This window comes from Synchiropus splendidus, chromosome 1 (genome assembly GCF_027744825.2).
Source record: "Synchiropus splendidus isolate RoL2022-P1 chromosome 1, RoL_Sspl_1.0, whole genome shotgun sequence".
NCBI classification, from domain to species: Eukaryota; Metazoa; Chordata; class Actinopteri; order Syngnathiformes; family Callionymidae; genus Synchiropus; species Synchiropus splendidus.
In genome coordinates this window covers 8,994,321-9,016,268 of record NC_071334.1, presented here as the reverse complement: position 1 = coordinate 9,016,268, position 21,948 = coordinate 8,994,321, and the positions used below count along the sequence as shown (strand labels likewise).

The window sequence follows — 21,948 nt, the reverse complement described above, 5'->3', positions numbered from 1 at the left end:
TCAGGCAAATAAAGATTTTGCTGAATTCTAAAGAATTCATCACGCAGCCCACGATTACCGAGCGTCGACACTCGCTGTGGGGGAAAGATAGCTGAGAATTTATTTTCTCTGCTTCTGGGGTATTGTTCAGAGTAGACGGCGCCACGTGAACGCCATCGCTAAAACAAATAAACTTGCATTGACTTTAAAGTATCGGTGGAGCCAGAAGGAGAGATTCCACCCGGACAGTTGAGCTGGCATTTATCTAGTCAGCGTCTGCAGAGTAAATGGAAGAGGAAAGGTGTTGGTGCAAATGAGCTCCGTGAGTAGGACATTCACCACAGTTACATTTTATTTTTCATGTTCTTCTTAAGCAAATCATCTTCTCACTCCGAGACCCGACCATGACTTTATGAAAGTACGCCTATATTCGGTCAGGGTTACTCCGACTACCTCGTGTGAATATTTGAACTGTTCATGAGCCTTTCATTCATCTGACATTCTGACCTCACAACATGAAGGGAATGCCAGGAGAATTCAATGATAAAGAATATTAACTGGAAAACAAAGTGGAAATGTATTTTGAAATATGTCAAAATTGACATAAATATAGTCATCTATTAGCCTATAAGGACATAGATACACACAGGAATAAGAACATAGACATTGTTTTTATTTATTCGCTTTTCCAACAAGTCAATTCCCTCTTTTACCAACTCCTTTACCGACTCCTCTTTTTCCTCCTCATGTATTTCCAACAAGCCTTGTTTTCTCCTCCTGTCAATGACTCGACTGGGACTTGAGGGGATTGGGTCTCGTTCCCATGCCCTTGATAAATCAGGAAGCCCACTGAAGCACCTCCAAAGACCCCAGCATTGGTACTAGAACTGCAGACACCTGATGAAAATTGTTTGAAGTATTGACAACTATTGCAATCATCTACAACGTAACTATTCAGGACTATATTGTAAATGGAAATACAGTGTTTAAATAGAGTATAGTGAAGAAACAATTGGACAAAATGATCTTGGAGGACCCCTCCAAATATATATTTGAAACCGTCAATAAATGAAAGTGAGTGAATGTTACAGAGACACACACACACGTCCGAGGAGAACTAAGAAATAATAAAGTATTGTATCAGACAAGGAAGGCGAAGAGGAGAGTGCAGGCAGGGTGGAACGCGTAGAGACGACGGATGAGAAAAAGCTGGTGGGCAAGGTGTGGTCTACAGTACGTGCCTGTGTTTAGGTGGCCCTTGTGAGGTCAGAGCAAAACTACAACTTTTTCAGATGAAATAATATTATTAATAAACTTTTCATGCTTCTGCTTCCCCCCCACGGCTCTAATAAGTCATTTTGAAATGTTCATTTAAAATAAACCGTTTAACTAACTTTTACAGTACTTCTTGTCACTCAAAATAAAGACAATTTAATGAGGAAATAACAAATAAAGTGGCAATAAATCACGGTCTGTTTTCACGTAACTTGTGTAAATAAAATATTTAAATATTTCTTCCATCTTCCAATATTTATGATTTATACAGATTTTTTTTCGATTGTTTGCACCAAAATAATAAAGAAATAATAAAAAAAATATAATAAAAGACAGACACTTAAGAGTTGAGATTGCCATGATATCTTTTGAGACTCGCCAAAATGACTCATGTGGGAGAGGGGGGATTACATATTAATTTTTCAAACAGCACCATCATGACATCAGCGTCCTGAGGGTCTGAGTGGCCGGTTTAATTCAGGTGACACACTTGTTTTCCAGACAGAGAGGGGAGAACCTCCAGAGAGGCTTGTTATTGTGGTTTTATTTCATTTTTAGAAAAATAAAAACCAAAAAAATACAAAAGTAATTTTGAAGGAAGCGTGTTGCGACCCTGTTCGTAACGTTACATTTTGAGCTCAGGCTGAGCGCGGCGACGCCACACGCAGGCCACGCCTCAGCGCTCGCATCTGGGGAGCCAGTCACGTATTTAATGACACAATTTGACACGCAGCGTGGGCCTTCAGGTTCTGTGTTACATATTCCCCGATTTCCCCCCTGTTTCGCTCCCTCTTCTGTGTGCCTTGTTTACTGGGTTGTTGTCTTTGCCCCTCTTTCATATTTAATCCCTGCGCTGAGGCAGAATGTTCTGGAGATGGAACAAAGGGAGCAAAAGAAAGAAAAACATGCCATGCGTCATAAAGCAGTAAAGGAGACATGAGCGGTTGTAAAGAAAGAGAAGTCATTAGCATCTTAATGTGTTTATATTTTCTCCTGCAATGATGCTTGTGAAACATTTACGGTCGCTCCTTGTGTAAATGTAGGAGGATTATTACGCAGTCATTCACGGGGCCCTTTTAGGGACACAAGCATTTTCCACTGACTTCACTTTGACCATTCATTTACTGCATATATTTCAATAAACTAGACACCTTTAGGCATGAATCATGAGATTAAATATTATAATTTCGATGAAAGGGCTGGGCTATTCAACTTCCTGAGGGGCCACATTATACACTGTGACAGTTGTTAGGGGTCGGAAAAAAAAGAAGGAATGAGCATAAAGATCCTAAGGTGACAAAACTTATTTTAAAACACTGGTAAATTGTTTATTTTTAAAGGAGTACATCAGAAGCTTGAGGTTTTATTTCACATTTGATACAGGCTCAAGATGTCGGCCTTCAGGTTCTTCCCATTTCTTTGGTTTGGAACAGCACACGGGTTCCTTTAACCAACCCCAAAGAAAGAAAGTCACCGGGCGTAAGTAAGTGTCAGGGGGCATTCAGCAATTCACCAAGGGCAAAAAGGGGAGGAGCTCTATTTTGCACGAGAATGGAATCCTCATTGGTTGGAGGAGTAAGTCGACTGTTGCAAACCAAAGAGTTTGGAAGAACTTCAGGAGTGAATAAGAGAAGTGAAGAGTTCCTGGTGAAACCATTCGATGCAATTCCTGTAAAGCTCACGGCGACATCTGGAGCCCAAATCTAATCTAAAATAAAACCTATAAAAGCGTTCGATCTCATTGCAGTTGCATATATTTTCTTTAATAAAAAAATAGATTTTTAACCTTAATTTTCACCCTGTAAAAAGTAGTAAAAATACTGTGAAAAAACATACATATAATTTATACAAAATCTGAATTAAAATCATGAAAAAAAATACGGACAAAATTTCTAAATATGCATATTTCTAAATATGCTTACAATATTTTTTTACATTTTTGAAATCATCACTATTGGGTGAGATGAACAGAAGGAAAAACAAAACAAAACAAAACAAAACAAAAAGTCCTTCACAGCACCTGTCACCTGTTTTCCACACTGGTGACGTGAAAGGACTTGAAGGAAGAAGGTTTTTGACAATAAAGGAAGAAGTGAATTTGGGATGAATTAATTCAAACTATTTTTGCACCTCACACTGAAATCTAGATCAGTATTTGCTCGTTCTGTGCTTGTGTCTGTGTGTAGAAATGGATCTGTCACACAGTTGCAGATCCTCGTGACGGCAGCGTCACTGCTGCTCGACTTATAAACTACCACGGCTAATTGGACCCAAAAATAAAGAAGGGAACTGGTGGTGTTGTGGTGTAAGTTATTCATAGCTCACGGCAGGAGATGTGAGTTTAGGTGAATAATGTGTAACAAATTTAACTAAAAAAATAGGTCACACTATTTCAGTTTTTTTTAGGATCTGGGCTGTGCAAAGGCAAATCTTACCCTAGCGTCCGTGACTTTGAATTCCCGAAGGATGTACTGCGGCATGTTGTACTCGGCCATAGGATCCACTACAAAGTACTGGTAGCGTGCGGAGCGCTCTGCAGGCCAGTACTGGTGACACTTTTCCTGTTGGAGCACACAGAGATAAGCAGGAGGCAAACCTTCAGATGTATACGTGACTGCTGTTCTTACCCGTCCCATCTCTCTCAGTTTGGTCAACATGACCACGATAGTCGAGTTGTTCTCCCACAGCATTCTCCAGAAGTCTTCCGTGGTCTCGGCCAGAGGGCCCTGCGTGGCGATGTAGGCCTTCTGTTGCCTGCAGAAGCACCACACCATGTGAGAAACCGTCCTCCTGTCTCTCAAACGCCCAACTCCGCCCACCTGTATCCGTCAATGAAGCTGGAGTTGATGTAGTCCGACCCTTCCAGGCCTCTGATGGGCTGCAGGCAGACACGTGTGGTTTCGTAGGGCATGATGTTGACCAGCCGGTTCTTGAACTTGTTGCAGGGAAGGTTGGCACTGATGAAGCGTGACGTGTGAGCTTTGGAGTTGGCCAAGCGCTGGTGCAGAACAAGAGAAACGGTGAGGATGGCTCTGACCTGAGACCAGCTCCAACATCCAAGCGTGTTTCTTCACCCACTCAAAACACTTGGATTGACTACGACTTTGTGCCCGGTATTCCTTTTCTTTGCAGTAAAAAGGAATGTTTTAATGAACCAAAAATAACACTTCAGATAAACAACTTGGAGGATGGATGTACTGTAGCTGTGAAGAGCTGATGGAGTGGAGACCAAAGATATTTTATACTCAGAAGTACTCGAGGAAAGCTGTAGCGCCATTAAATAAAACACCTTTTGTGTATATGATGGGACCAACACACCTCAACAAAGTGTAAACAGGCTCGACTGCATTGTAATGTTCAGCTGAAGTGTACTTTACTGAAGTGAATCTTGGGTCTTCAGACAGCCACCTGGCAGTTGGTGTATCGCGGTTGAACACTGACATTAAACTGTCTATTTTTTTAAAGCTCTTATTATATAATAATATACTTATGGTATTTTTTTTTTTTACTGTACGTTCTACGACTTATGTTTGTGTATTGAGTACTACTGTCACACAACTATTATCGATCCATCCATCATGTCAAGTGTAGTTCTTGGTCCAGTTGTGTCAGACTTCGAACCGTCTTTGGCCCACTAGCCTTGCGTCTGATACACTAGGCATGTGGCTATGTTCGAGTGTAAATAGTAACTATGTCTCTCAGCTTTGAGTATTGCATTTTTCAGAACCAACTTTGTGTCCAAAACAGACTTACAATTCAACATGGAATCAACTAAAGGCTTAAGTCAGACCACTAATCTTATTTGTACTTTAATTATCTACTCACCAGTGTTGACTGTATATGCAGACAGGGAATCTTACATTTAGTGAATTTACCACCTAAAAAAGTCACAATATCTCACGAGTCAATTTATCTCAGTCATTCCCTGCAACAACAATTTACTGAACTTTATTCAGAGGCCAATCTCTTGTGCTTTTATCTTGAATTTAAACATTCGGAGAGAGACGTATATTCCACCTTAAATGTTGGACAGGAGTCTTTGCTCCATGAAAAGTGCAAGCTTTTCCAAAATAAAATAAACATCTATCGGATAGGAGCGTCCGCTAACTTTCAGGTCCTTCCAGGTCACCAGCTACAACTGTGGTTTAGACAGACTAACAAGCCTGGAGATCAAGTGTGCATCAAACAGCAAACTCTGCTAAAAGTGGGTCACCAGCTCATAAAAGCTGCATAATAAATGGCCTCACACAGGGATGTTTCAAAAGAAACAAACACTTGCGCGATGGTGATGAAGATGAGGAAGAGTGCTGCGACATCATCATTACCACACAGGCCTCAGCAGGACAGCTGCTGTTTGGCTGCGACGGGACTCACAGACAGCGGCTCCTTCTTCACATTGACTCAGTAGAATTATAGTAAGGCGTCTACAAACAGACGGTTTCTTGACTCGCCCTGGTCGGCCCCTCCCTCTTCCTCCCATCCCCAGCGACAGTCCTGCTTTTGATCCGTGTTTCACAATGGTACCTGGAAAGGCTCACAGTGGCCTGGCAGCAGTATAAAGGCCCTCAGTTACACCAGCCAAACCTGGCAACCCGTCATCCCACAGAGCTGGAAGCCATGGAGGGTGCCACTGCTCCTGGGTGCCAGTTCATTCCCATTTATAGCGCGAGCGGAGCTGTTCAGTGGGAAGCTGGTAGTACAGGATGTACGCTGCTCAACGGGTCACAAACTGAGGATTACGTTTGGGGCTATTTCACAAATTCATCCCGAAATCATTGAGCATTTCCTTCAGTATTTCACCCTGTATTTTCCCCCTGCTCACTTCGACACATCCCAGATTTGAACCCCAGCAGGCGCTGCTTTGTGGCCGACAGCGCCCACCTAGAGTGGCCCCCTTCGAAGCCAAGTCGGTACACAGTTGTTGCTCCGCTCATTAGGCAAAGCTCCCGCCCCTCACTCACCCTGCCCTCCACATCCATTTGTCATCATCAAGCGCTCATTACTCAGCGCGCCCACCCACTGGCCGCATCACTCTCCCTTTACTTATCCCCACTCATTCAACCTCTGATGCCAGATCAGCATATTACCAGTCACACTCCGTGATGTCACGGCTCCGCACCATTAAGTTGAGCAAAGAGAAAGACATTTGCACAGCTGTTGCTGCTGGCTGACAGGGGGCACTGTTGATGCAGCCTTGTCCCACTAAAGCCCGCAGAGAGAACCTTTTGGATCATGAGACGCCGCCTGGGCGCCTTTCAAAGCCCGCCTTCATAGGTGAAACTACATTTTGAGATGGAAAAGAAAGCAGCACCAGGCGAGCTGGCGTTCCGCTGAGTCGAGCTGCCATGTTGCCATTGATTTCACAAGTTAATGATGGACTCTTCTGAAAACTTAAGAGCAGTTTCTGCCAGCAAAACTATCTTTTGGTCTGGCGCCTGCACGATTAAAGCCACACTCTCTAAACTCAAGCCTATTACTTTGAAATCCCTGAAGAAGATCCACCGAGCCAAACATTGAACAAAGAAGGCTTCGTCTGGAAAACTCTGTGAACTAATAATACACTCAGAGTTCCAGTTTAGTTTTAAGAAAATGCATTGATGCGTTTCTCTTGAAGGCAACTCTACAAATGAAATTGTACTGCATCATTCACTGTTGATTCAAAATATAACTTTGGAATTTTTGGGGGGCTAAAAGTTTCTTTAACTTTTGATGAGTAACGCTCAAAATAATAATAATAATAATAACAATAACAACAACAATAATAATAATAATAATAACAACAACAATAACAATAATAATAATAATAATAATAATAATAATAATAATAAACAATCTATTCCCAAAATACTCACTTTTTAAACATGTTTAAATATGTATAATTTATATTAACAGTCTTTAAACAAAATATGTAAAAAAATTTAAACAATATAAAATCAACAACAGCTATTTTAAGCACATGGCAAAACCACAAACGATATAGTACTTCATCAGTCATTATTGATTTAAAATTTAACTTTTGAATTTTTTGGGGCCCTCAAGTTTCTTTAACTGTAAAGCTTAAAATAATAATTATATTTTAAAAAATCTATTCCCAAGATAGTCACCACTTTAACATGTTTCAAAATGTATTATTTAAATTAGCTTTAAACAAAATACATTCAAAATATATAAAGAATATCGAATCAACAACAGACATTTTAAGCACAACCTTTTTTCCCATCTTTGAATTACACCTAATACAAGTTTTTGTCTTCTGTCCTTTACCTTGAAGCCCCTCACATTTCTCACTATACATAATGTGGCCCCTCTGGAAATTTCATTGCCGACTACCTGGTGCACAGGAACCAGATGGAGACTCACTTTTGAGAACCATCATCAATTCCTGCTTCGTAGTTCTGCAAACTCATCCCTATTTTTTGGTTCCGTCCTGCAAGAGGCTAATTCAATTCGTTCCAAATGCACATAGGACAAACATTTTCAGTTTGTATTTCAAATTCTGCTTGCGATGGGTTTATGTAGCTTTTGTTTTCAGACACTAGTGATGGACTGATGCGGCTTCATGGAACAGTGTGGTTATTTTCAGAGCTCAGTGGGTGGCGCCGTGGGTTTAGGAACGTTGTGAGGTTTCATTGAAATAGATGCTCACAAGCCAAGATTTCAGAGCAGAGAGCGCCATCAAGTGGCACTGTTTCATGAAGCCTCATCAGCCCATCACTACCAGAAACGGTCAGAGTTTGAGGAGAGAACTGGAGGATTCACTTGAGAGGTCTGACGGAAACACACCATCACGTCATCGTCTGTCGCTCGTCTTCAAAGTTTCATTGAAATGTGGTTATGGCTTTTCCTCATATTTTGCGAACGGCTGGCAGAAACCAAGGTCTTTAGCAGAACAATAATGTGTTTCTTTCTTCCTCCCGTTCACCTGCTCACATCCACGTCTCCTCAGCAGCGTTCCTCATCATCAGCCCACCTGCTCACTCACACTCACAGCATCAGTCTTTCTCACTGGAGCCGCGATGATCCGCGTATTCATAATCTCCGAGATTATAGGGATTAAAGCCTGTTTTCTGACGCTGATCCTGTCACAGAACCTCCTCTACCTTGAACTCCAGGTCCATGCCGGTGACGTGCTCGCCGGTCTCCACCTGCGCCAGCTTCTGGATGTAGGAGTACAGGCTGCGGGCGGCCACCTCCGTGTTGCCGCAGGCCACGGCCTCCAGCAAAGCGTCGTGGATGAAGCTGTACTGGTCTTCCGTCTGCACCATGTAGTTCCTCTGAGAGCGCATCAGCGTCACGTGGCCGTAAATGTCCACCGTCTTCTCGTGCTTGATGCGCTCCAGCATGGCGTCGATGACGATGAAGCAGCCCGTCCGGCCCACGCCCGCACTTCAGGAGACGGACAGGAAGAGTGTCAGGACTAAATATTCAAACAAGAATTGATAGTGCTGGTCCAATAACGTGTGCAGATTGGTTTAAATAATAGACGAGCAGATGAAATATGAGGATACAACACCGCCGGGGGAGCAAGCACGTGAAAGAAGACGGTAAAATAACAGAGAGAAGTACGACTGCGAGCTGTCAGATTTCCCTTCCATTGTGTAGCTCTGTAGGTGTCAATTGGAGAAACTACCATTTATGAGAAGGGGGATGCAGGAAAGAGCAAAAAGGGAGATGCACAGTGGGACGTGATGATGGTGAGGCTTTTATACAGAGAGGGAAAAGGCAGAATGAAAGGTGATTTGAGAAGAATGCTGATATGATCAAAGAGCAGGCAGCGAGAGAGAGGATGCAGCGCTTTTTCACGTCTTATGAAACCCACACTAATAACAGCAATACGCAGAATGTGTGGTTTTACAGAGACGCACATGCTTTATTTTTCCCAGCACACAGCAACTCTTGCCTTCCTTTATCAAACACGGCACAGAGAGAGTGAGACATTTAAAGGCTCCGTTTGCACACAACTTTAAGGCGGAGCGACTTGTGAGCATGATCTGACCTGCAGTGGGCGATGATGGGTCCGGCATCAGGGGGGTTGCAGGTCTTCACCCTGCGGAGGAAGGCCAGGAAGGGGGTGGGATACTCTGGAACGCCGTGGTCGGGCCACGCCGTGAACTGGAACTGGCGAACTTCTCGCTTCTCACTTGAGCCGTTCTGAATAGAAGAGAAAACGACTGAAGGTGAGGAGTAAAACAAACAAACAAAAAAGAATCTTGAACGTAGCTCAGGCTGTTATGAGCTACTGCAAAATAGGAAAAGTGATTTAGGCCACAATATTACACAAAAAAACAAAAAATTCAAATGTTATAAATCGATTCATTCATCACTTAACCTCTATTGGAGCCTCCCCTAAGAGATCGCAAAAGCAGCCACATACTACTACAACTACTAATAATAATTTCTCTCTCTCTTAAACATATTTTAAAACATTAAAAAGCATCTTCATCTGTTTATGTACCTAGACATCTTTTCAAAACAGATTCTCACACCTTAACCTCTTCATTTTACCTCTTTTTTGGCACATTTGAAAGTGTTTTTAAGGATCTTTTCGAATACATTTAGTCAGCTAGCCAGATGTTTACACCTTTTTTTTCCACCCTGTGCATAACCTGAAGCTCGCCCTATAGGCAGGTCAATATTTTTAATTCATTTATTTAGATGGATAACAAAAGCTATAGAAAGCTAAGCTAAGAAAGTTATAATTGGCTCTGGCCTCATGTGGACCCCGGGCCACACGTTGCCCTCCCTCTGCAACCTTCCACGAACTGCTAGGAAAACTGGGATGCAGCAGGCGCCTGCATAACACAGGCGTCTGTCAGCCTGCGACCCAAACTCAACTTTCAATGCATCAAAGACACAAGAAGGAGAGATGAGAAGAGAGGAGTGAGAAGAAAACAAAAAAAAAAAAACGGTCCGTCCTTCTTCCTGTCATTTCCCTCTCACGGAGGAGATGTTTGCATTCCAGTGCTGCAGCCATGAAGAGTTTTTCCCCCCGTCGTTGCTGAATAAATGAATAAATGAGTTTGTAATTAAGAACAGACTGGCCTACTTCTCCTTTTCTGCTTGTGCTGTTTTCGTCTTTGTAGGTGATGGAGTCTGTCTGCGGAGAAATGACTGACAGCTGGCTGATGGTTTCGCTCTTATTTCTCCTCAAATAAAAAAGGGGTTTGGAGAGCAAACAATTCCGAATCGCCGCAGGACACAGATAAATAGGAACAGGTACCTGGACCTCTGCTCGCCTGCGTTTCTTTACGATTAGTTTTGGGAACAGTGTTGCGCTGCTCATATTTCAAGCGCTCTCTTCAAGCTTGAATCATGACTCCATGTTATTTCACTATATGTTTGCAGTAATTTCTTCCTCCCTCTCCTTTGATGTATACTGACTCCCTTTCATCCCTCCATCACGTCTTCTTTACTCTCACTCCAAATCACTGTATTCCACTATGCTCTCCACTACTTTAAGAAACAAGGAAGACAACAAAGAACTATTATTTTACATTTGCAGAGACCGTAACAGCTAAAATGTCAGCAGCGATTTCGCCGTAAAATATCTGCAGAAGTCTAAATGTCAGATTCCACTGGCGCCTTTGAACAACGCTGAGCGTTTGCTCTGCTTTATGTCCCATTTTCTTCCAATCTTCTCTGCTGTGTGTGTTTTGGGAGGAGAAAAAAAAAACACTTTGAGGCAGAGCGTTTGTATTTATTTCTGCGGCGACTCAAAGTGTTTTCCAAAGATCTATTGGAGCAGGAGAAGAAAACTCTCACGTGTGAAGGAGTGGAAGCTAAGGGAGCAGAAGTGATCAGAGGCAAATAAAAATGAATACCATGAAAGGGAAATGAATTTAGCACAAAAGTCAACGCTTTCATTTCAATCCCACAAGTTTGTCGCGAGCCATTTGGTGCGAGGGGAACGAATCAGGAAGCTAATTGTTCCTCTAAAGGAGGAAAGTTAAAGGCAGCATTGATGACTTTAATTAGAGAAATAGCCTGGTTTTAACAAAGGGAAGTGAAAAGTCTCTTTTGCACCGAATAAATAGCTGTGTTAACAGGGAAATACACTTGAAATTGCAACAATTCCAAAGCCTTTTCCTCCATCCACTCGTTCCCTTCATGAGGTTACAGAGAGATGTGGTGTGTTCCAGCTCTGGGGGGCGAGAAGAAGGGCGCGCCCTGGACTGGCCTGGCTGCCAGTCCACTGCTGAGGACACATGGACAGACAATGGACAATTCAGAGCCATCCATCATTGTGCTTAAACTGTGGGAGGAGAGCAGTGTGCCACACAGGCAAACACACTACGAGGTGCCTCAAGCTGGTGCTACTGTGCCTCTAACCTCTTGTTTCCTTTAGCTTCAGCCATATTTAGAGGGATTTTTTTTTTTTTCATTCGTAGTAGACTTAACTTCTTGGAAGATAACTATTCAAATAAGACTAGCACTATTGTGTTAAACACAAGTGTTTATAGATGAAATTGTGTTCAAGATTTTTGGCTGGAATCATCTCCCCACTTCACCTGCCGCGCTACATAAGATAAACGCTGACCACATACAAGCAGTTCCGGGTCAAATCCTCCGGTGCCTCCTCACCGGTTCTTCGGACTCACGTGAAAAGCCTATTTCTATCACATGGCCTTGACTTCGGAACACTGTGCTTCACACAGGAGATGAATTGGCTTTAATGTTGTTTTTTTATCATCAGACCTACTGTGATATGGCATGATAGACGTGCCCTGATCAGAAAATATTGCATAAACAGAAATGTGTTATTTAAGATATAGGAATGAATAAAATATATATTTCCCGTAGTTGGAATTTATCGTCATTCATTTCTGTCCACTTTTCTTTGTATATTATTATATTTATTTCTGACTGATGGCACTCCAGGTCAATATCAGCATCTGCTTCACATAGATATTAATGAATAATCATAACAATAATTTTCTTTAAGTTGGAGGAAGAGAGTTCTATGTTTTTCTGGATGTGTGTGCCAGTGACTGTGTGTGAATGTGTTTGCTGTTGGACAAAACCATGAGAGCAGTCTGGCAATTCCTTGTATCGAGTTTCACTTCAACTCACTTTACCTAAGTGCTGCAATTTAGCAGACACACATAAACAGATGATGTATTGAGGAGGGCGAGCTGAGCAATGAAAGGCAGGCGGACTGTGGAGTACACGCACCCTTTATCACACGGGGAGGAGGTCGGAATGACAGCGGTCTTTACCTTGTGCAGCGAGAAGGTGCGCACACAGAAGGTGGCCAACTCGATGGTGTCCAGGAGGGTGACTTGGGTCATCCCGTAGGTTTCTGTGCCTCGACTGGGCCAGTACTGGTCACACTTTATCTGGGGAGACACATCACAGGCATTATGTTTCATTTCACAGGAAGAACATGAACGACAGTTTCATCTTGTGGACAATGAGAGCACAGTTAGTGACAAGTAAAAAATGGGTGATTAAACAGGCAAAGCAGGTGTCAGGGGGGAAGTTCATACTTGAACATACATACTTGAGTATTTATTAAATAAATAACATTGAAACATTATTGTGTCATCAAGTATTGCCATATTAGAGAGTATCAATATTTTGTTGCACTGCTATGACATACTCAAATAATATCGCATGTACATATGTGCTAATGCTCCACAAACATATGAAAGTTGGTTCATTTTAGAGATTCAACTTGTGTGTTGTGTTTTATCAAGTCAAATTTGTGGCCTTGCTTTTTACAGCAGTTGGTGGCATGAAGAAAAGTCTTCTTGTTTTTCTTTCAGCTTCTCCCTTCAGTGGTGGCCACAGTGGATCATCTTCCTCCATCTCACCCTGTCCTCTGCTTCCTCTTCTCTCAAACCTACAAACCTCATGTCCTCCTTCACCACCTCCATCAATCTCCTCTTTGACCTTCCTCTCCACCTTCTGCCTGGCAGTTCCAACCTCTACATCTTCCTACCAATGTACTGTCTCTCTCTCCTCTGTACATGTCCAAACCATCTCCATCTAGCCTCTCTGACTTTGTCTCCTAAACACCTGAGCACATGTGCTGTCCCTCTGATCCTATCATCATCCTGCTCACCCCCAGAGAGAAGCTCAGCATCTTCATCTCTGCTACCTCCAGCTCTGCCTCCTGTCCTTTCCTCAGTTGCGTGAACAAAAGTAATGGAAACATAATCTTAACGTTTACAAATCCAAAAAAAAAGATCCATTAATAACAGTAATAATATTCAAGACGTGTCCTTTTTTTCCGGCTTAAGCACCTGCCCCTAAAGGTCTATGAACATGTCTGAGACCAGGTCATGTGACTATCATGTTGAGCAGACCACAGGCAGCCATCTTGGATGGTCCTGATTTATAGGCGGTAACAAACACTGTAGCTAATTGAGTTACACGTATTTACCACCTCTAAAAAACTCTTTTCATCTGGATCAGATTAAAAGTCCATTAACACTAGAAGCTAGCGACATGGTGATGGGAATGTGATTTTTGTGTTGATGAAAATGCAGTCAAGTTGAAAGAATCCAAGGGTGACGGTAGATTCATCGTTGATTTTCAGCTCCGAAGGAAGTTTGGAGGCATGATGGCATCAAAAGAGCCTTTCCCACCGTCAACCTTCCCTGCGTGTCACGCTAACTCGATGGAACTCAGTCAGGTCAAATCTGCCACTTTCACTATAATCTTATTTATTACCCGCTTAAGCAGTTTTTGGATCATATCAAAAGGGACGGCGGTTGAGCGTGTCCCAGCGAAGAGGCGACTCCCGCACACACAGCTATTCCCCGCGCCAGACTTTCTGATAAAGATTCATGCAATATGGGTTGTGACGTGACAGCCGACATCTGATGAGATTTGGCAGCCGGTGAGGTGGAAGTGCCGCTCTCCAGCTTTCTCTCCCATTTCCTGCTCCAGCTGACACTCAGGTTCAAGCAACCACTGGGCCTGATCACGTTTGACAGCAGAGGAACGTGCACGTCAGGACGGAGGGTGAGTAAACAATTGAGGAAAGGATGAGAGAAGCGAGGACTGAGGCACCTGAAGAGAGCCAAACTGATGTTGACACTGGACTGAGTTGATGGGCTGAAGCATCATGTTATCTGCTTTTCAATTCTGCTTAAATCCGCCCCTCAGTTCTTGAGCTGAGAGCTTGTTTTGTGATAGATGTGAGCGATGAAGATTCAAAAAAGTTTACGTCAGCTCATTTCAGTGTTGCTTGTCTAGAGGAAATATTGTCGTCAACGGACTTCAACCATGGAAGAAAAATGACATGCAATGAAAATGTTGCGCCTCTGACAAAAAAAAGCTGTGAAAGACAGAAGCTACAAAACAAAAACGATGATCAAATACTCTGCAAACTGGCAAAATTATTTAGAAACAAAGTGGAGTCGCAGCACCTTGAGGTAATATCTTGTTATCTTGCTGTTCAGTTCTTTATTAATGGACTAAACGTGTAACTACTGTCATTCCACTTCTTTTTTGTCATATCTGTGCTGTATCTTTTAAAACTAAGATGGACATATTGATGATAACGCTTGTAATTTTGTGGAAAATGTTTTAAAAAAAATGACTAGGATTCTTTTGAAATCATTTATCTGTGACACAACATGTTAGCAATATAATAATAGGTCTTTAATGTAAGTGCAATTTCACACATGTGAAGTGACAAATTTTAGTCTATTTGTAAACAACAACAGAATTTTAAGGTTTTTTTTCCCTTTTATAAAACCAGCGTCTCTTCTTCTAAAGGCCCATTTGTGTCCCTTTGCATATGAAACCTGTCATACCTGTCAAATGATGTTACTGACGTTGACCACATGCTTCCATACATTTTTTTTATACATTGGTATTGCTGTTCACCAACTTATCCACCAGGGGGAGCAGCCCAGACTCAAAAATGTATGACAACGACAAAGTCCAAAACCAATATGACCCAATATGACGACTGTGAAATAGTATTGATAATGTAGCTCTTGCACTAAAGAGGAAACTGAGGCAGTGTTGCAGCAGGTGGTGGTCGGTGAGGCCGTGAAATATATCGCAACTGGAGGACGGAGAATTTCCGCCATTGTTATGTCTTCTGTGTGTCTCATTTGAGCTACGTATCACAGCAACACTGTCCGCCATGGTTTCAGGTGGTACTACTCCGTTTGGTCTGTATCCGCAAGCTTTGTGAAAACGCGCAGAAATAGGGAGGAAATGAAGGCAGAGCACGGACAGACAGTCCTGTCCATATCTGGACCCGGATGTAACACTGAAACATAAATGGGCTTTCATACTACATTGACAGGGTGAAATAAAACTGCGTCACCAAAATAGAAAAATAAAGACAAAACAAATAAAAATAGAGGACAATGCCATCAGTTTCGCTAGACTAGGTGCACAGGAAAATAAGAGACTAGACCTAAGGCCGAACTGAAGTAAAAAGAAAGGAAAGGAGAAAACTAATAAAAGCTTAAATGACAGCTGTCTTTCTCGAGGAGAGAAATAATAGGCTGCCAAAAACAACAATAAGTTGTAGTTCAAGGTCAAAACTTAAAAAAAAAAGTTTTACTTCCAAATCTAAAGTATGAACCTACTGTGCTTAGAAAAAAAGACAGAAAAAAACTAGGTTAAAGTATTTTTCAGTGGCTTAAAGCAAACACAAGTGGGAAATCAATGCAAGGTTGTGTGAAATTCAACCTCTTTCTTAAAGCAGTGTGTCGATGTTAAAGCTTACTTTCAACAGAAAAGAAGAGTACAAGGTCACCTTTGGAATAAATACTGTACAAATTGACGCGGCAGACGTACCCGTGATTTCTCCTCCAGTCTGGTCATCATGACCACTGTAGCTGCTCTCTGCTCCCACACCATCCTCCAGAAGTCTCCGAAGGTTTCCGGCAGAGGCCCCTGAGTTGCGATGTAGGCGTTCTGCTTCCTGTAGCCGTCGATGTAGTTGGCGTTGATGTAGTCGCTACCCGTGATCCCTGATACAAACACAGTTCAGCAAAGTCTTTAAAGCGCGACTGAAGTCAGTGTTTCCTGTTGAGAAATGTAAAGAACACACCCACAGCTTATTCAGCGACTCTAACCTTGGCGGCTCTTAAAGATGTGATTAAAGGTTAAATGCACCCGCAGCAGAGCTATTTTTCTCCTGCGCCAGTTCTGTCACGGCTGCTGTTTTCTCCAAATGTTCTGCACCTCTGTGACGTCGCCCTGCGTGATTAATCTTTGGGGTTACAGCGTGAAGATGGAAGACGAGGAGTGCATCACTCACTCCGGAGCAGGACGGGACAGATCTGACCCCAACCTAGCTACCGAACAATCGGCCCATTAGCCTCAAGCTGAGACCCACGTACTGCCAGAGGGGAGCACTGCTGCTCAGATGCATGTGGGCAACCGCATCCGAACACCAGTGATGGGTCCATGCAGCACTTGAAGAGGAAAAAAAAAATCCTTCTTCCACTGACAGCGTGTTGCTATCAAAGTATACAGCAGGCTTTAATGTTTCCGCCGCCGAAACAGAACACTTCAAAGACGCAGAATCTGTAGTTCACGGGGGGGCTTCTTCGGGGTTACTTATGATAGCATGAGAGTATAGTTGTACATCTGGGATACAAGGCTTCAGCCTTTTCATGTGTCAGAGAAAAACGCCATCAATCTTTGATCTACTGAGGAGTCGCGGTGCACACACTGTTTGAAATCCACCTAAATGCTGTGGGACTTTAAATAAGACTGTACGAGACCGTAATAAGTTTCTCAAAACAACTGCTGGGCGCGGAACTCCAACTTGATTCTCCCTCATATGTGCGACAAATCAGGGCTCAGTCCGATCACATTCTGAAATGAACGACACCTACAGCTTCAATCTGAGCAACATTTGTGGGCGTGTTTCATCCAAGTTCGGAGTAAACAGAGATTGGTTCATTTCTATCGGTTAAAAACGTGATATGTCAAACATACATTCATGAACAAATAAGAATGAAAGCAGACAAACTTATTTTGCATTATTTTCATCAGAGGAATCGACTTTACTATTTTAAGTTACTTGCAGAAAAATACGATCAATTTTTAGAGCAGTAAAAGCGCTTGGTTTGTTGTTTCACATGCAATTAATATTTGAGCATAAAGCCGACAGCAGAGTGCTACGTTCAGAGCAGCGTGCAAATAGGAACAAATCAAGTTTGGTAATAGTGCGAGGCTGTCGCACCCCTGCTGCCCTCACCCCACCCCTCGTCCCATCACAACTAATTTGCCGTTGCTGGCTGGACATAAAATCTGAGCAATGAAAATGGAAATGAAAATGCCATGGCCATATTTTCAGCAGGCCTCTCATGTGCTTCACTCAGCTTAGAGTGTGAGATTTAAAGGCTGGCGACCGGGAGGCGTGTATATATTTTAAGTAAAGTGGCACTGCTCCATCTTGATATATAAGTCATGACGGTGCTGGATATGAAGAACTTGAAATATTCATCCTTTCTCCAAAAAAATTACGTGAAAAAGCTGATGATTCCATCTTGCTTTATGTCCACCTGAGGCCACCATAGCATGAGATGAAAGCTGTAAATCCCGACATTGTAACACCGGTTGCTAGGACATGTACGCAGCATAACCTCATTTTGGATTAGTCTCAAAGTAGGGAGCAGAAAATCTCAATGCAGATGCACATTTTGAATGATAACATGCAACTTATGAGGAAAAAAAGAGAAAGAAATAGGCTCAAATGTGCCGCCGCCCATCTTTCACTTTATTAGCGTTTATGTAGCGGTGTCACTCGCAGATGTTTTTTGCACAACTTCTCGGTGACTCTGGTGGGTTGCTATGTTGCCATTTCTAGCAGGAGTAAACTCACAACAGACCTCCCCTTCTTTTTCCACCGGTCATAAATATTAGTCGACTGCTGCAGATTCAGAAAAGATGGCTGTTTCCTCACTGGGAAAGACACAGAGCAGGCATATCTGCTGTGCATTCAGTACACACCTCCACATCGAACAACTTCCATCCCATATTAGTTGGAAAAAATTTAGAAGAGGGAAAACATATTAAGCATTATTAACTAACTGCTTGGTTATTAACAATGAATAATCAGTTATTATAGAGTAAATTTTTCCGGTGACCATTGCAGATCGAATATCATCTCAAGAAGACTACGGGCTTATATGCAGCTAACACACTGAGGATAAGTAGATTATACATGGTAATATATGTTCCTTTATCTATTGGATGACCATATAATGAAATAAAAATGTCCCGGTATAATAATATATTTTTTGGGATTTCATTTTATATGTAGTGACATGATCTTGATAAAAGTTCAGTTCTTACTGTAAGAAAACAGGACGTTAGGTGTCTACGTGTTTGAGACAATCCAGCAAACGCACCGTGACTTTGAGGCAAAATGGACACGACAAGGAGTTGTGGAGAAAAAATAGAGTCATCCATCCGTAGATAAAGAAATGTAAACAAGTTCATCTGCGACGGGCTCCGCGATAAGGCCAAATATCTCAAATTGTCATCTAATCCCGCTCTAAGATGATGTTTGCGGGGTGAACTGTGTTCAAGAGCCTCCTTGAGTGACGTCTCCTTGTGACAGTGGCAAACAATGACACACTCCACTGGGCTAATTTAGAACCAAGAGGACAATAAGACGGGTGAAGTGGAAGAAGCAGCGGCAGAGGCAGCAGTGAAATTTGGCCGGGTGGAATTTCTGACGAAGGGGAAATTAAAATGAATGTAAATAAGGAGACAAGTGGTGAAAAAAAAAAGCAGTCATTAAAAGGGATCGCACGTCGCGCAGGCCGACTGCTGTCCCTTGACTTTAGTCATAGCTAAATGAACAGAGAACGTGCGTGAATTCCTCTTCTGCTGCGACTAATGGCAAAACCACTGCAGTGTAAAATAGAATTTTCAGACTTGATTAATTTATGTATTTATGGACAAGACCTTTCTACCTCCCCCCCTCTCCTGCCGGGATAATTTAGTTACGCGTGTTGTTGTGCCCTGTGAGTGTCCTGACTGTGGCTAGGTGTCGGAGTCGTGCCGGAACATTTAGCTCACACAGAAGCACGGCGGAGTTTTGCTGCCAGTGACTCCGGGTAACTCTTCGAGGAACGCGACGCCAGAACAATGTCAGCTGTGAAGGGTGACTACCTCTGACAATGTCCCTTAAGATTTAGCGAGCTGAGTAAGAATTTTCTGGCTCTGAGACGTGCAGTCCCGTGACGATGGGCAGTAGGAGGCCAGTCATGAGGGAGGGGGGCAGATCGGATGAGACAAACAGGACGACCAAAACACTGGTAAGGTTCCTGGATCACTTCTGACTGTCTGCTGGGAACGAAAGATGAGCTTAACCAAGACTTTGCCTCCACTGAGAATAATTCCAATCGATAAAGTGCTTGGCTTCTGTGAGGTGCAGCAATTCCTCAGATACACACTGAAAAACATCCTTTTTATTCCACTGAATGTTTGACATGGAACAGATTCATAAGTTACAAAAAAGTATTAAAGCAACAAGGCAGATGTTGATGTGTACCGTGGCCTTAAGAGTAGTGTTGCAGTACCACATTTACAGGGCCTTGTCTCGGAATTAACTGCATTTCTAGTCTGGAGCATAGGGATTTTTCTGAAGTGATAGTCACTGTGCTCTCATTCCGAATCATACTTGACTACAGGTTGGCAATATCAACAGAAAACTCAACTAAAGGGGTCACAGTTCCAGCACAGGGGGGGTCCTACGCTGCTAAAGCGCTAGGGAGAAGCCACTAAGCAAGCATTTTTCCCTCTAAGTTTGTACTGTTCAAACTTTTTTCACATTACGTATGAAAAGTAAATGATTATTTATTTGTTTTAGTATTTTTGGTAACACATATTTGTAGGTTGATGTGCTCTATTACAGGCAAAAATGCTGGTGTGTTTTTCTCCTTCAATTACCTCAACGAAGTTTACTTCTTGGTATGGGAGGTCCGTAATAGCAATTGTAACGTCACATTACATACATTAAAGGAAAAAGAAAAAGATTTCAGCTCTTAAAGATGGTGCCTCGCCACTCATGACTCCTTTTGAGGAAAAGTGACAGGGCATTCTACTGCAGGCAAGTTGGCCTTACCAAGAGTAAGAGAAACAATGTATTGCTGAACATGGCAAACAGACTGACGCTTCTGAGTTTGGTCTTTGACTCCATCTGGCCTCCTACCTTTGGTCAGATTTCAGAAGCTAGACATAGCACATTAGCTGAGAGCAACAACTTAAATCAATGTATACAATAACCTGTAGAGTACTACCTAACGCCTCTTAAATGTGTCACATCTTCATTGTATTTGTTAAGTCTTGCTTCAGCTATCGGAATTATATTCTTCTATCATGAAATGACCTCAACTTGTGCAACACAATCGTGTGTGGTGAAGCCTCACCGTCAATTGGAGCCAGGATGACACGGGAGTGGTCGTAGGCGATGACATTGGCGTAGCGATTTTTGGGCTTGTTCACCTCCAGGTTGGAATGTTCCCAGGTGAACTGCTGGCCTGGATCGATGGACTGGAGTCGGGGGGAGGGGACAACAAAACAAGGGTGAAGACGTGAGAGGAGCCAGACAGGAACATGGAGAATAGCAAGCTAAGCCGTGGTTTCTCTTGGACCGAGAGGAGCAATGACGACTCGCTCGGAAGAAAAACAATATTGGTTCCCGTCCTCACAGCCGCTGTTTACACCAGGATCATTAATACAATTGGAGCTAAATCCACTGCAGGGGTGAGGGTTGCTGCTAATAAAAACATCCAAAGAAGAAAGTTCCTAATATCCTCTTTCATCATTTTGCTTTCCTTCCCCCCCCTCTCTCTACGCTTTCATAATCTGTGTGCCTGTTTCTCTTATCTGCAGAACTCTTTGTGCATATTTTCTTCTATGATTATCGCCTCCTGCATCTATCGTCTGATCTTCTGAAATGTTTTTAATACTTCACAGCTGCAGTCACCAACCGTCCATGTTGCCATTATTTTCCACAACTATATATATATATTTATATATATACTTCTATACTTCACCTCTCTTTTTGCTGTCCAGCGTTCAGTGGCACAAGGAGCGCTTGGTTTATTCATCACATTCAAACTTGCACGTCAGCGATTGTTGTGATGCACTGATCCGCATCCAAATAATCATCAGTTTTATGAATAACTCCAACAAGCAACTATCCCTGCTGTTCTGACTCAGAGCGCCGGATGAGCGTCTGCTACTCCGAGGTTCTGATGCTGAAAACGATCTTGGAACGCATTGTACAGAGAGCACGTTTCACTGAATGGTAGCAAATACAAGCGTTCCCCAGTCCGTGCAAACAGTGGGTTAAACTCACTCAGAAGCAGAGCTGTTTACACTTCAGAACTAGCCATGTTATCACCGTCACTCTAGGAAGGGAACAGGAGAGGGGCGGGGAAATATGTGGAAGCTCTGGAGGGCAACTAGCATGGTTAGCTAGTGAGTAAAAAAAAAAAACGATTTCACATTTTAAAATCATCTGCCGACATAAACTCAAATTAATCGAAAAAAAGGGGCAAATAATCTCGACTCACAGTGCCATATTTTCTGCATCATGAGTCAAACTTATGATCACATGAGGTTCTACATCTAATGTAAGAAATGCCACGACAGTGTAAACATTGGCCAGGATTAAAAGGCCAATAAGTCAACATGCAATGCGGATAGCTCACCTCAGGGTCCTCACCCTAAGACACAAAGGTCCACTCA

General features: G+C 42.6%; 1 protein-coding gene across 16 annotated transcripts in view; it reads right to left on the bottom strand.

The window, feature by feature from the left end:
- Positions 1 to 21,948, bottom strand: part of ptprsa (protein tyrosine phosphatase receptor type Sa) — a 214,840-nt gene that overhangs the window by 9,519 nt on the left and 183,373 nt on the right. For all 16 annotated transcript variants that reach the window (XM_053843556.1, XM_053843721.1, XM_053843882.1 and 13 more), the window contains 8 exons: positions 20,622 to 20,745; positions 16,024 to 16,199; positions 12,471 to 12,590; positions 9,251 to 9,405; positions 8,355 to 8,640; positions 4,074 to 4,252; positions 3,882 to 4,008; positions 3,690 to 3,815 (listed from right to left, as the gene is read on the bottom strand). In XM_053843556.1, the coding sequence (XP_053699531.1) occupies positions 3,690 to 3,815; positions 3,882 to 4,008; positions 4,074 to 4,252; positions 8,355 to 8,640; positions 9,251 to 9,405; positions 12,471 to 12,590; positions 16,024 to 16,199; positions 20,622 to 20,745 (1,293 nt within the window). The remainder of the gene's footprint in view (positions 1 to 3,689; positions 3,816 to 3,881; positions 4,009 to 4,073; positions 4,253 to 8,354; positions 8,641 to 9,250; positions 9,406 to 12,470; positions 12,591 to 16,023; positions 16,200 to 20,621; positions 20,746 to 21,948) is intronic.